Raw genomic sequence first — 14,893 nt, 5'->3', positions numbered from 1 at the left:
CTGTCAGCCTCTGCTTTGCTGTTGCTTCGGCTGCCATGAAACGGGGAGGGAGGGCATGGTATTTGGGAGGGGTTACTCATTGTGATGGAGGAAGGTTCTGGAGTTCACCGGCTGATCGGACTACGCATGCGTGGGTGTTTCCCGCCAGGACTAACGGCACCGACATTCCATCTTCGTGATGCCTTTTGAAGTTATCTCACACCTGACACTTGGAAGAATTATGATTGGACTGTAACTGTGATGCCAAGGGGACGGGAATGGGCTGTTCTATATATCAATCGCTGTCACGCCTAAATAATCAGACTTCGCTTCGCTATGCCTTTAATCATTCTTAATTAGTAAAAGTACACTTGATTTCCACACATGGAGTCTCGTGGTCTTTCTTTCCTAATTAATTAATGGAGAGGTGCTGACAACAGCCAAATGGGGGCGCCAGATTCCCAGAAAATGCAATTCTGCTCTCACGTGAGCCTGTTGGGGTTTACTTAGGGAACGCTTGCTGAAACGTGTGAATGGGGTCGTTCTCTTTATCTCTGGGCCTGGGTTTAAATTGGGTGAATGTTCTGGTGCTCCCAAGTCTTCCTCCCATGGGGATCATCTTGTGGGCTGGTGCCGAAGTCCATCTTGCCTTCCGGTGGGGCTGCTGGGAAGGCTCTTCCCTCCTGACCCCATCGCCACTTCTTTCCCTTTCAGGAACGCCAAGAAGGAAGGAGACCTGCTCGCTGCCCAGGCCCGCCTGAAGGATGTGGAGGCCCTGCTCAACTCCAAGGAGGCTGCGCTCAGCACCGCCTTGGGGGAGAAGCGCAACCTGGAGGCTGAAGTCCGTGACCTCAGAGGCCAGCTGGCCAAGGTAGAGACCAGGCACACCTGCGAAGAACCCCGGGGGTCCCTCTGGTCTGCCCTCGAGATGGGAGGGGGGCTCTTTCTCCTTCTGGGCCTCCCTCCCCCGTCCACCTTTGGACTACCGGTCCCAAAACGTGCCAGGAGGAGTGAGTTTGCAGGCTCAGGTAGACGATGCCTGTAAATGTCTCTTGTGCAGAAGGGGAAGGGTCCTTCTGCTAGGAGACCATCAGCCTTCCAGGTCCTTCCTAGGCTGGTCGACCTTATTAGGCTTCCGGGACTGAAGGCAGGCTGGTGGTCTTTGGGTTTCTCCCCCCTCCCGGACAATGGGTGGCTGGGCTCCTGCGATGCTTTTAATTTGGCCATGCTTCCTCTTTGGGCGGCTTCTGTAATTGTGGCTTTAAGGTGTGCTGTGCCGGAAGGAGGCCGAAACAGCAGGAAGATACAGAAGAATATTTCTCCAGCTTGGCAGCTGACGGGGGAATTCTGGGAGTTGAAGCCCACCCATCATTCAGCTGCCAAGGTTGAGGATTTCCTTGGTCTGTGAGGACCAGCAGAGCTGTTGACTGTGCTCAGTTGTGGCCCTTCGAAGGTAGACTCCTCCTGGCCACGGAGGTGCCATCGACTGTCCCGAAATTAGCTCTGCTTTCCCCACTTTATGTCCGTCCTGCACCCTCTCTGGGCTGTGCTCCAGGACAGTCTGGATTTTATGATCAGCTTCATTTTACCTTCACTCCCCCCACCCTCCCACTTGCTCCCCCAAACTGGCTGGGGGGGCTGGAGAAGCTCACTGTGTAAATGCTTTACCAGTTGACATTCATGTCTGCAGGCACCAGGTGAGGCCAGCAGGGGGCGGTGGAGCCCACCATTTGCCAAGGCAGAGAAGAGGAATGGAGGGCTGGGAAGCAAATTGACGCTTCCATTCACCGGCCTTTCAGAGGATCTGGCTGTGGGGACTCTTGCTCCCATCATCCCCAGCCAGGGATCTTCCTCCCTGCCCAGGGGCATTTTCCATCTGTTTGTTTGTTTCTATAGTTTATTTATTTATATCCTGCCTTCCTTATTTTTATAAAGAACTCAAATTGGCCACGATGCTAAATTACTCCTCCTTCCTGTTTTTCCCAGCACAACAACCCTGTGAGGTGGGCTGGGCTGAGAGAGAAGGAGCGGCCCCAAAGTCACACGGTCGGCTTTCACGCCCAAGGCGGGACTAGAACTCCCAGTCCCCCTGTGATTGGACCAAAGTCACCCGGGGCTTCTGTGCCTAAGGCGGGACTAGAACTCCGAGTTTCCCTGTGATTGGACCAAAGTCACCCGGGGCTTCTGTGCCTAAGGCGGGACTAGAACTCCGAGTTTCCCTGTGATTGGACCAAAGTCACCCGGGGCTTCTGTGCCTAAGGCGGGACTAGAACTCCGAGTTTCCCTGTGATTGGACCAAAGTCACCCAGGGGCTTCTGTGCCTAAGGCGGGACTAGAACTCCCAGTCCCCCTGTGATTGGACCAAAGTCACCCAGGAGCTTCTGTGCCTAAGGCGGGACTAGAACTCCCAGTCTCCTGCTAGTCTGGTACCTTCTGGCTCTCCTTCTGCTTCAGACTCTCTGGCGTTTTTCCCTCCCTGCAGACTCCTGAGAGGCTTGAGGAGGCCTTGAGGGGGAGAAGCTGAATTGGGATGGCTTGAACTCCCAGCTCTTGACTAGGGGAGGGGGACCTGGAGAGGAGGGTGAGGGCTCCTGTGGAGCAGCTGAGGCCACACAGGGTCTCCCTTCCGGGCGTGACAGGGGTCCCTCCTTTGTTCCCCCGCAGGTGGAGGGATCCTTGGCCGACGTCAAGAAGCAGCTTCAGGACGAAATGCTGCGGAGGGTGGATGCGGAGAACAGGCTGCAGACCCTGAAGGAGGAGCTGGACTTCCAGAAAAACATCTACAGCGAGGTGAGTCCCACAACCCTGAAGGTCCCCTTAGAGGTCATCTAGCCCAGTGTTTCCCAACCTTGGCAACTTGAAGATGTCCGGACTTCAACTCCCAGAATTCCCCAGCCAGCATTCACGTATAAACAATTCAGTGTCTATGACAGTGTTTCTCAACCTTGGCAACTTGAAGATGTCCGGACTTCAACTCCCAGAATTCCCCAGCCAGCATTCGCGTATAAACAATTCAGTGTCTAGGACAGTGTTTCTCAACCTTGGCAACTTGAAGATGTCCGGACTTCAACTCCCAGAATTCCCCAGCCAGCATTCGCGTATAAACAATTCAGTGTCTAGGACAGTGTTTCTCAACCTTGGCAACTTGAAGATGTCCGGACTTCAACTCCCAGAATTCCCCAGCCAGCATTCGCTGGCTGGGGAATTCTGGGAGTTGAAGTCCAGACATCTTCAAGTTGCTAAGGTTGGGAAACACTGATCTAGCCCAACCCTGCCCTGTCTAGGGCAGGAATCCTACTCCACCGCGGCTTGGAAGGGGACCCTGCTGTTCCACAGCTCTCGTAGCCACGAATTCCCCCTTGCTTTGAGTCGGGGGTCTCCCTCCGTAAAAGACCCACCCATTCTAAAATAATAAGTTTTATTATTAAGTTTCCTTATGAAATAAAAACAGAAGTTAGAGAAGGAAGAGACGGAAGAGACGGAGAGAAAAAAGTGGAGACTTCAAACTCTTTCCATGCAGGAAGTCCTGGAGTTACGGCAGTTCGTTTAGTGACGGCTCAAAGTTACAACGGCCCTGAAAAACGTGGTGTGGGTCTGTCCTTCCCCTGCATGACGGTGGCCTCCGTCCCCAGGGCCCTTCTTTCCTCAGCCCCTTTTGCAACCTGCTGACAGACAAAGTCAAAGCCAGATTCACTTAACAACCTAGGTTGTTAACTGAAGCGATTCACTTAGCGACCGTGGCAAGAAAAGTCATAAAGTGGGGCAAAGCTCACTTAACAAACATTTCACTTAGCAACAGAAATGTTGGGCTCAACAGTGGCCGTAAGTTGAGGACTACCTGTACAGTGGCAAAGAATCCCCCCCCACTTTACACTCCCCAATATTTCAAGCCATTTCAGTAATAATAGCTAATCACTAATCGTCCGAACCTAAGTGACAGAGAGCCCATCTCCATGGGAGACTTGAACTCGCCACCCTGCCTTGGGCCAGGCAGTCAGCCCAGCTCCTGCAGCCTTTTCTCCCCACACCTGGGAACGGCCCCACAGAGGAGCTGGGGATCCTGGGGGCTGCAGGGTGGGGCTGGGGGGGAGAAGGGGTTGCGGTTGGGGGGGGGGATTGTGCCTTCCTGCCGGTCCTGGGATGCCCTGCTCACCCTCTGCCCCCGGCAGGAGCTCCGTGAGAGCAAACGCCGCCACAAGACACGCCTGGTGGAGATCGACAACGGGCGCCAGCAGGAGTTCGAGAACAAGCTGGCCGATGCGCTGCAGGACCTCCGTGGGCAGCACGAGGCCCAGGTCCGGCTCTACAAGGAGGAGCTGGAGAAGACCTATGCAGCCAAGGTAGGCCACCCGGGGGTGGCTGGGGGGAGGACTCCCGCTCCCATCCTCCCCAAGCCGGCATCCATCCCTCCCTTTCAGGTGCTCTGGAGTGCAGGCCCCCCTGCTCTCTCTCACTGCAGCCTTGAGAGGATGGGGGCACTGAGGCAGGACGGGGACTTGGCCATGGTCTTAGCCTTGGGGGGAGGGGTCCCCACTCCTGCCATGCAGAGCAGCCTGAGCAGCCTTGAGGACTAGCCCCTTTGCCATAAGCCTCTTTCTGGCCTTTGCAGCTGGAAAACGCCAAGCAGTCGGCCGAGAGGAACAGCAGCCTGGCTGGGACGGCTCACGAGGAGCTTCAGCAGACGCGGATTCGCATCGACAGCCTCTCCGCCCAGCTCAGCCAGCCGCAGAAGCAGGTAGGGGCCCCGCGGGGGTGGAGGGGGGGCTGCTCCCACAGCTGCTCGGCCTTCAGCCACTTTGGCTCCGACCGCAGGAAGGGCCGTCCCTTTATGGCCCCTGGTTCTGGGCCCCCCTTAGAAGGTTTGGGGGTGCTGGTGGTCCTGGACTTTCAACCGTTTGTTCAGTGTTTAAGAAAAAGAATAAAAATATATATAATAAAAAAAATCAGCCGATGGGCAGAAGCGCCGTATGTGGAGGACTGGCTCTGGGGAGCAACGTCCCGTTGGCCACCTTACGGGCCCCCCTCCCCTCTTCCCTCCCTGGGGGAGGACATCCAGTGCCCCCCCTTGCAATCTTTGGGGTCAAGCCCTGCCGCAGGAGGAGACCCTGCTTGCCCTCCACCCTTTTGGGTTGGGATGGAAAGGGATTGGGGATCTGGGGCAGGGGTCTGCTCCCCCCCTCCCTCCCGTCCAGGCCCCCACCCCTCTCTTGCCTTCCTCCCCCCCAGCTGGCGCCCAAGGAGGCGATGCTGCGGGACCTGGAGGATTCCCTGGCCCGGGAGCGGGATACCAGCCGCCGTATCCTGGCGGAGAAGGAGCGGGAGATGGCCGAGATGAGGGCCCGAATGCAGCAGCAGCTGGACGAGTACCAGGAGCTGCTGGACATCAAGCTGGCCCTGGACATGGAGATCAATGCCTACTGCAAACTCCTGGAGGGCGAGGAGGAGAGGTGGGCGCCTGGGCACCCTTTGCAAGCTAGGCAGACCACCTTGGCCTGGGCGGGGGGCTTGGCCAAGCTGGGCAGCCCCCCCCCCAGCACAGGCAGCCTGGGACCTTCAGGGGTGACCTGGAGAGTCTGCTGGGAAAAGGTCGCCCCCCTCACTGAGGTTCCAGGAGACGGAAAGCCTTGGGGTCCAGATGTGGGGTTTGCCCGGCTGCCCCTCCTTCGTGAGGAGCGTTTGGGGGCCCTTCTGGGACGGGTGGGGCAGAGACCCTTCGGGCAGCAAGGTCCGCTTGGCCCGAGCGCTGCTTCCCCTGGCACCGAGGGTGGGCACTGCAGCCCTCCTGCCTGCTGTGGGCATCCCTGGGGAAGCGGCCTCTGCCTCAGTCCCCGGCCTCTCTTTCTCCCCCCAGGTTGCGCCTCTCCCCCAGCCCCTCCTCCCAGAAGAGCAGCTCCCGCATCCGGGTCTCTTCCTCTGGACAAAGCGCCACCAAGAAAAGGAAGCTGGAGGACGGCGAGAGCCGCACCAGCTTCTCCCAGCATGCCCGCACCAGCGGCCGCGTGGCTGTGGAGGAGGTGGACCTGGAGGGCAAGTTTGTCCGGCTGAGGAACAAGTCCAGCGAGGTGGGTGCTGGTGGCCGGAGGTCCAGAAGTCCTGGGCAAGGAGGGCCGAGGAAGCCGTCTGCTCCTGGGGGGGGGGCTTAGGGGGGGCGTAAAGTCACCCAGTTGACCTTTGAGCTGCAAGAGGCAGCCGTGTCTTAGTAGGGCGGAGGCCCCCCCAAGATCCTGTCGTGTAGCCTCCCCTCTTTTTCAGGGGGCCCCTAAGAGTTGGATGGGATGGAAAAGGGAGGTGACGCAACAGCTGAGAACAGCAAATTCTCATCTAGTTTGAAGATGGTGCTTTTTTATTTAAATGTGTTGCCCACCCAAGATAAATGGAAGAATTTAGGGTTTAATAGCAGAGAATCCCTGCAGCTGAGAGTTGAACTCTGAGCTGAGCTGTTTCCTTGCAGACGTCTCGTGACTCAACTAGGTAAGATCATCAGTGCTGGATGGAAGTGGGCTTTGGTCTCTGTTCATGAACAGCAGCCTGCCCTGCCAGGGATTCTGGGGAGGGGGCGTCTGTCTCCTTGGTGGTTCCTTGATTGAAGTATTGTTTTCTGCTTCTTTGTCTGGGGTTAATCCCTGCTTATCTGGGCGTTGCCTGCCAGAGGGGATGTGTTTGGTCTGATGAGGTCACCTAGTTGGGTCGTGAAACATCTGCAAGAAAACCACCAAGCTCAGAGGGCACCCAGGACCCCACAAAGCAGGTTTTGTTGAGGCTTCATGGCTACTTTTTAGAGCTGAGTGCCCCCCACCCACCCCGCAGCCACCTGGGAGCTGGGAAAGGCGGTGGCTTCCCTCCCTCTGAGCCCATGGAGAGTCTCCTTGAGTTTGCAATGGTCACCTCCTGTGACGGTTGGAGTTTGGCTGGAGCCGAAGGCAGATTCCAGGCGCCCTTCCCTGCTTCAGAGAGAGGCAGCCTTGCTTTGTGGCCCCCCCAGTGGAGTCTCTCTCTGGCTCCTGGTCAAGAGGAATGGAGGAGCTTTTTATATATAACTTCATTAAACTTTTGAAGAAGCCAGATGAAAACTAATCAGAACTACTGGAGTAGAGAGAGAAGGAAAAAGGAGAGAAGAAAAAGAGAAAGACAGGAGTGCAGAAAAAGAAGATAAAATAAATATTAAACTTCTGGTTTTCTTTGACAAATGTAAATTGGCCTCTCACTCTCTGGTTGCAGCCTTCTATTTCTTTTCCCACCCTCAGAACTGCCTTCCTTTTGGTTGGCACAGCCGCCTCCTCCCCCCCAGCCTGCCTGGCATCTCTTGGGCCACCTAAGCCCCGTGAGATGCCCGCCATGCCTCCCCCTTTATGCCCCCTTAGGACCAGTCGCTGGGAAATTGGCAGATCAAGCGCCAGAATGGAGAAGACGCACCCATTTGCTACAGGTTCCCTCCCAAGTTCACCTTGAAGGCCGGCCAGCTGGTCACGGTGAGCAGCAACGGTGGGCTTGGTGGGCAGGAATGGTTGGGAGCCCCCCCCCCCCGTCCCTCTGGTGCCCATGCCAGCCGTGGGGAGGTACTCTGCAAGGGTCGTCAACGCAGTGGTTCCCAAACTTGGCAACTTTAAGACTTGCTCTGCTGGCTGGAGAATTCTGGGAGTTGAAGTCCACAAGTCTTAAAGTTGCCAAGTTTGGGAACCACTGTCTTACGGGATAGAAATCTATTAAATCACAAATCTATTAAATCTATTAAACTCTTCTCTTCCTTCCCCTGCAAGATCTGGGCTGCGGGCGCAGGCGTGTCCCACAACCCCCCCACGGACATGGTCTGGAAGAACCAAAGCTCCTGGGGGTCCGGCGACAGCTTACGCACAGCACTGCTGACCTCCAGCGGGGAGGTAAGGCGGCTGGGATTCGGGGGTTGGGTGGGCGCACAGCCCCACGGCGTCTTCGTTGTGTGGGTGGGCAAAGGGGGTCAACCTTGGCGCCGGAAAGGGGACAGAGCATTATGGAATTAATTAATTCAATTAACCTAACTCTGGATTGCGGAATTAACGCCCCTGTCCAGAGTAACTCTGGGTGGCTTATAAACACAATAAAAACGGAGCTAGAAAAACAGTGAGAAATATAGGAGGAGTTATAATTAACAAAAAAAAAATGGACTATTCTGGCTGCATAACTGTAAAAAGGCTGGGGGTGGGTGGGCTACGCTCCTCTTTGCCCCTCTGGGTTTCCTCTTTCCCTCATCAGGGGGATTCAGGCTCCCCCCTCTAATTTTGTTGCCTAAAAATGCCCCTAAATCAATTCTGGAAATCCAGATACGGAGCCTTGGTGACTCTCTCAATTCCCGTTTAATTTGGAGACAATTCCGAGCATGCAAAAACAATTACAGCGGTGTGTGTGTGTGTGTGTGTGACACATAGGACCCAAGGGGTTAATGAGTTGGGGGGGTGGGGTGCCAATAGAGGCATCCTGGCCCTTTTCTTGGGGGTGCCAGGATGGAAGGCGCTTTCCCCTCCTGGTGTGGCTCAGGGCTTGGCTGAGGGTGGGGGGTCCTGGGTCGAAGGCGGGAGCCCCTCTTCTGCCCCCCCTGTTTTCCTAGCTCTTTCCCTCCCAAATCCCGCTGAGATGGGCTGGACCAGAAACAGCCCCCTCATTCCTCCCTCCCCGCAGGAGGTGGCCATGCGGAAGCTGGTGCGCACGGTTGTTGTCAATGATGACGATGAAGAGGATGATGAGGATGGCGCCCACGGCCACCACCACCACGTGAGTTTTGGGGGGAGGCGGAGGGGCCCCCGAGGGCTGGCTTCCATGGGGAACAAGCACAACTCGGCAGCCATCCAGGGGGTGGGAGTGTTTCCCAAAAGCAAAGGGCTCTGGCTGTGGGGCCAGGACTCCCCCGGGAGAAATTTTGGGGTTTTGTGTGACCGTGTTGTGCCCAGGATTTCTTCCGTCTGTTTGTCTGCAACGGAGATTAAGAGTCCGTTCAGAGGCCCCCAGTGACAGTGAAGGCAAGCAGACAGCCGAACTCAGCCTCAGTTTTAACAATAGTTTTCATTATTCTCAGGTGTAGAAACTGAAATATTTATACCAAGAAAGGAGAATCTTTTGTAGCTCAGAGCTGACACGAGGGATCCTGGGGGGCTCCCCGAGTTTGCCCTTTTTCTTGCAGGCGTTTCAAGGAAGCTCCGGCAGCACCAAGGATCCCTGAAATCCTTGCCTGCCTCTCCTTCTTTTAAACAAAAGGGCCAAATAAATGGAGTAAAGCCAGTCCTTATTTATTGTTCATTTCATGGACTAAACTGACAGGCCCTCCGTGTCTCAGACTCTGGGCAAACGTCCCCTCTGTGTGGAGTGGGTGGAAATGAGGAGATCTGGGGAATCCCAGGGTGGAACCTTCCCCAGCATTCACGGCTACTGAAAGGAAATACAAGACAAAGGCCTCTTAATCAAAACCTGAAATGGGAAGAACGGAAGTTTTGCCTTTGTCTCCATTGGAGACTTCAGACCACGTTGCAAATTTAGCCTTCAGCTGGTTAACCTGCTTCCATTTAACAGGCTTGTAAATCTAACCAGTAAAGAGAGAAATGCGTTCAGCCTCAATTCCAGTGTACTATTTGTATTTGTATTGTATTTGTATTTATTAGTTTTGTATGCCGCCCGCTCTCGGAAGACTCCGGGCGGCTTACAATAAATAGGGAGGGGGAACATATAAGACAATACAACAATTTAAAAGTACAGCAACATTCATAACTTAAAGTGGGGCTGGATACTTCAACAGCCCAAGGTCTGCCAGAATAGCCAGGTCTTAATAGCTTTACAGAAGGCCGGAAGGGTAGTAAGGGTCCGGATATCAATGGGGGGATCGTTCCAGAGGGCCGGAGCAGCCACAGAGAAGGCCCTCCCCCGAGGAGTTGCCAGCTGACATTGGCCGGCAGATGGAATCCGGAGGAGGCCTAGTCTGTGCGATCGAATAGGCCTTTGGGAGGTAATTGGTCTCTCAGGTACCCAGGTCCAATGCCATGTAGGGCTTTATAAGTAACGACTAGCACCTTGAAGCGTGTCCGGAGACCGATGGGCAGCCAGTGCAGCTCGCGGAGGATAGGTGTACCGTGGGTGTACCTGGGTGCACCCACAATCGCTCGAGCGGCTGCATTCTGGACTAGCTGAAGTCTTCGAACACTCTTAAAGGGCAGCCCCATGTAGAGCGTACTCTTTTATTTCTGGAATAATTAAATTATGCCAATTACCTCCTCGAGACCCATTAGATCTCATAGATTAGGCCTCCTCCAAGTGCCATCCGCCAGCCAGTGCTGGCTGGCCACTACGCGGAGGAGAGCCTTTTCAGTAGCAGCTCCGACCCTTTGGAACAATCTCCCCGTGGAGATTCGTACCCTCACCACCCTCCAGACCTTCCGCGCAGCCCTCAAGATCTGGCTATCCCGTCATTATTTTTTTTTAGTCATTTTATTAAGATTTATAGGCCGCCCTTTTCCCTGAGGGGAGTCAGGGCGGCTTACAATCACAGGGAAGGGGGTGCAATATCAAAAGACAAACAAAATGTGAACAAAAGAAAAATAATAAAACACAACTTTCATTCAACAGTCAACACTCGGGCGGGTAGATTGGGAACCTATCCCCAGGCCTGATGGGAGAGCCAGGTCTTGAGGGCTGCGCGGAAGGTCTGGATGGTGGTGAGGGTGCGGATCTCGACGGGGAGGTCGTTCCACAGGGTCGGAGCTGCAACAGAAAAGGCTCTCCTCCGTGTAGTCGCCAGTCGACATTGACTGGCGGATGGGATTCGGAGGAGGCCCAGTCTGTGCGATCTAATCGGTCAGAGGGAGGTAATCGGCAGAAGGCGGTCTCTCAAGTACCCAGATCCACTACCATGGAGTGCTTTAAAGGTGGTCATCAGTACCCTGAAGCGCACCCGGAGACCGACAGGTAGCCAGTGCAGCTCGTGGAGGATGGGTGTAACGTGGGCGAACCGCGGTGCGCCCACTATCACTCGCGCGGCTGCATTCTGGACTAACTGCAGTCGCCGGATGCACTTCAAGGGCAACCCCATGAAGAGCCCATTGCAGTATTCCAGCCTAGAGATCACGAGGGCTCGAGTGACTGTTGCGAGAGCCTCCCGGTTTAGGTAGGGCCGCAACTGACGGACCAGGCGAACCTGGGCAAATGCCCCCCTGGTCACAGCTGACAGCTGGTGGTCAAAAGTCAGCTGTGGATCCAGGAGGACTCCTAGGTTGCGGACCCTATCTGAGGGGTATAAAATTTGACCCCCCAGCCTAAGTGTTGGAACATAACCAAATTGTTGGGAGGGAAACACAACAGCCACTCGGTCTTGTCCGGGTTGAGTACCAGTTTGTTAGCGCTCATCCAGTTCTTAACGGCCTCAAGACCCTGGTTCATCACATCCACCGCTTCATTGAGTTGGCACGGGGTGGACAAATACAGTTGTGTATCGTCCGCATATTGGTGGTATTTTATCCCGTGCCTCCGAATGATCTCGCCCAGCGGTTTCATGTATATGCTAAATAGTAGGGGGGATAAGACCGAACCCTGGGGCACCCCGCATGTTAGGGGCCTCAGGGACGATCTCTGCCCCCCGACCAACACGACTGCGACCTGTCCGAGAGGTAGGAGGAGAACCACTGCAAAACAGTGCCTCCCACCCCCACCTCCCGCAGTCGTCGCAGAAGGATACCATGGTCGATGGTATCGAAAGCCGCTGAGAGGTCAAGGAGAACCAGGATGGACGCATGGCCTCCATCTCTGGCCCTCCAGAGATCATCGGTCAATGCGACCAAAGCAGTTTCTGTGCTGTAACCAGGTCTGAAGCCGGACTGGAAGGGGTCAAGATAACTAGCTTCCTCCATGGCCCGTTGAAGCTGGAAGGCCACCACCTTCTCCACAACCTTCCCAATAAAGGGGAGGTTGGAGACAGGACGAAAGTTGTTTAAAATGGCTGGATCCAAGGATGGTTTCTTCAGGAGGGGTCTCACCACCGCCGTTTTGAGTATGGCGGGGAAGTGCCCCTCCCGAAGGGAGGCGGTCACGACCGCCTGGATCCAGCCATGTGTCACCTCCCTGCTGTTGGCAACCAGCCAGGAGGGACAAGGGTCCAGAATGCAGGTGGAGGCACTTACAGCTCGAATGGCCTTGTCCACATCCCCAGAGGCAACATCCTGGAACTCAACCCAGAGATGATTTGCCAAGTAATCCCCCTGTGTCTCGGCTGGATCTACTGCGGTGGAGTCCAAGTCCGACCGAAACCGAGCTACTTTGTCCGCCAAGAACTGAGCATAGTCCTCAGCCCTACCCTGCAAGGGGTCTCCCGCATCCCTCCTATTAAGGAGGGAGCGGGTTATCCTAAACAGGGCGGCTGGGCGTGACTCGGCGGACGCTACCAAGGCGGAGATGTGCGATCTTTTGGCAGCTCTTAATGCCCGGACGTAGTCCTTGGTGCAGGTAGTCAGAAGTGCTCGGTTCGCCTCGGACTTATCGGACCTCCACAGGTGCTCTAGGCGTCTCCTCCGGCGTTTCTTCTCCCGGAGCTCCTCGGTGAACCAAGGAGGTCTCCGGGATCCACTGACCCGAAGGGGCCGTAGTGGCGCAATCCGATCAGGCCTGGGGGTAAAGATTATAATTCGCCCCCACCCGAATGCTGAATGAATGTTGCTTATTTTTTTAATTACATGTTATGTTATATGTCATTGTATGTATCCCCTCCCATATAAGTTGTTAGCCGCCCTGAGTCCCCTCAGGGAAAAGGGCGGCCTATAAATAAACTTATTCTAATTCTATTCTAATTCTAAATGTAACACTGGGCTGGGCTGTGTTTTAAAAAGTCACCGTGGGCTCCGGAGGAAGCCGGGGGGGGGGGGGGGATCAAAAGGGCCAAGTAGGAATCTGATAGAAGGGAATAATTTTAGTTCAGGGTTGAACTGTGGGGGTCTTGGAGCTCTCTGGCCTTGGTGCTTTTCTGCGCTGATGAAGTTACCTAGTTTGGTAATGAAACATCCAGGTTCACAGAGCACCAAGGAGCCCCCAGATCCGAATCCAGCATCTCCAGCCCCAGGTGGGGTCTCGGTCCGGGTGGCGCCAAGCTCTGCTTCTTCCCCTCTTCCTCCCTTCTCCAGAGCCACTGCAGTGCCAGCGGAGATCCGGGCGAGTACAACCTGCGTTCTCGCACAGTGTTGTGTGGCACATGTGGGCAGCCGGCAGAGAAGTCATCCGGGGGCACGAATGTGGGCACCAGCACCATGTCCACCGGCTCCTCCTCCTCCAGCTTGACCATCACGCGCAGCTACCGCAGTGGAGGCACCAACCTCGAGGAGAGCCTCCTGCCCCGCACCTACATCCTGGGCAGCTCCACCCCACGCCAGCAGGTCAGTCTGGGGGCGCCCCAGCGGGCATGTGAGATCCTGGGCCGGAGGAGGAGGGGGCTTTGTGGTGGGAGGCCTCCGATTCTGAGTGCTCCCCTTGCGGGGAAGCTCCTGAGACCGATCACTGTGCACTGTCAGTCCTTCCAGGGCGGCAGAGAGATGGCTGTGGGCATCCCAGGGCTTCCTGGCACCCTCTGTGCCACATGGGGCTCCTCAGCCAGGGCATGTGGGGAAGGCCGGGATGGTCCCCACTGAACAGCAGGCATGGGGGGGGCTGAAAACCCTGACAGGCTGCATTCTCACACGAGAACAGTCAGCTCCAGTTGGCTTTGTGCCCAGGCTTAGCGTATGCGTTGCCTGGCATGGAATTCGGTCTCCGGCTTGAACAGGGGTTGGACTAGAAGACCTCTGAGCTCCCTTCCAGACCGAGTCCCCAAACCATGCGAACGCAAGGAGGCACCTGTGTGCTCCCAACCCCCCCAATGCAATGTGTGCGTGGCCGCCGCGCATATGTAGCCCCGCGCATACATGCACACATCTCCTGCACATGACATGTGGCCCCCGCATGTGCCCCCCCCTCTGCATGTGCCCTGCCCCCCCACCTCTGCGCATTCACGGCAGAACCCGAAGACCCGCTGGCCTACTGGAAGCGCATGCACAAGCGTGGCAGAGCTGAGCTGGGGCTTGGCCACAAGAGGGCGCCGCATGCCACAGGTTAGCCTTCAGGGGCCTAAAGCAGGAGGACAGTCGTGTGTGTCTGTGTGTGTGTGTGTGTGTGTGTGTTTGTCTGTGTGCATTTGTGTGCATGGAGTGGGCGGAGCCAGTCTGGGCAGCCAGCCCACCTCCCACAGACCCCCTCCCGCCCCTCCGCCAAACAAACGGAAGTGGCCTCGGCTGGGGCTGCTCAGTGGCTGCACTGGGGGGGGGGCTGTCAAAGACCCCCCTGAGGTGGGAGACTTTTTATGCAGAAAACTTTGCCCTTTGGAAAATGGTCTCGGCTATTGTCTCCCCGGAGGTTTGGTCACACAGAGGCAGCCTTAGCTCTGGGGAAGGGCCTGTTCTTCCCCTGGGCAGGCAGGTCCACATGTCCCTCCCCATAAGCCTTTTGGACTGGCAGCCACGCCTGCCTCTCCCACAACTCGCTTGCTGGCATTTTGAGGGAGGCCCGGTTCTGGATCGGCCCTGAACCTAGAATGAGGGAGAAATGTCCTGATTGCGAGAACAATTCCTCCGTGCTTCGTCCCTGGAGGCTCTTAAGTAGCGATCGGAGGGCCATTTGCGTGGAACGGAAGAGGGTCTCTTGCTTGGGGAGGGGGCTGGGCTAGATGACCTCTGAGGTCCCTTCTGACTCTATGTCAGTCTTCTCTCTCTCTCTCTCTCCCTTTAGGGTCCTTCAAACTGCAGCATCATGTAATCGTCCGACGTTCCCGACATGCACTCAAATCTGCTTTATGGAGCTCTCTGTCCTTTACCTGCTCAGAAAAAGAGGAAACCATTTTTAAAAGAAGTTATTTTCTATGCAAGAATTTATACTTTATTACATA

At 55.8% G+C, this 14,893-nt stretch overlaps 1 protein-coding gene across 1 annotated transcript; it reads left to right on the top strand.

Annotated features, from left to right (window-relative positions):
- Window positions 1–693: 693 nt before the first annotated feature.
- On the top strand, window positions 694–14,893 carry LOC148042313 (prelamin-A/C-like). Its single transcript, XM_087702992.1, has 11 exons — window positions 694–850; window positions 2,644–2,769; window positions 4,149–4,319; window positions 4,589–4,714; window positions 5,206–5,426; window positions 5,831–6,041; window positions 7,341–7,448; window positions 7,737–7,856; window positions 8,632–8,724; window positions 13,104–13,352; window positions 14,737–14,893. The coding sequence occupies exons 2-11, from the start codon at window positions 2,689–2,691 to the stop codon at window positions 14,761–14,763; spliced, it is 1,407 nt and encodes a 468-aa protein (XP_087559118.1). The 5' UTR covers window positions 694–850; window positions 2,644–2,688; the 3' UTR covers window positions 14,764–14,893.

The sequence above is a fragment of the Thamnophis sirtalis genome, unplaced genomic scaffold, assembly GCF_051295495.1.
Source record: "Thamnophis sirtalis isolate CommonGarterSnake01/CBP01778 unplaced genomic scaffold, rThaSir2_p1.2 scaffold_18, whole genome shotgun sequence".
NCBI lineage: Eukaryota > Metazoa > Chordata > Lepidosauria > Squamata > Natricidae > Thamnophis > Thamnophis sirtalis.
Note: the sequence above shows the minus strand (reverse complement) of the source record. Positions and strands in the feature narration are given on the sequence as shown.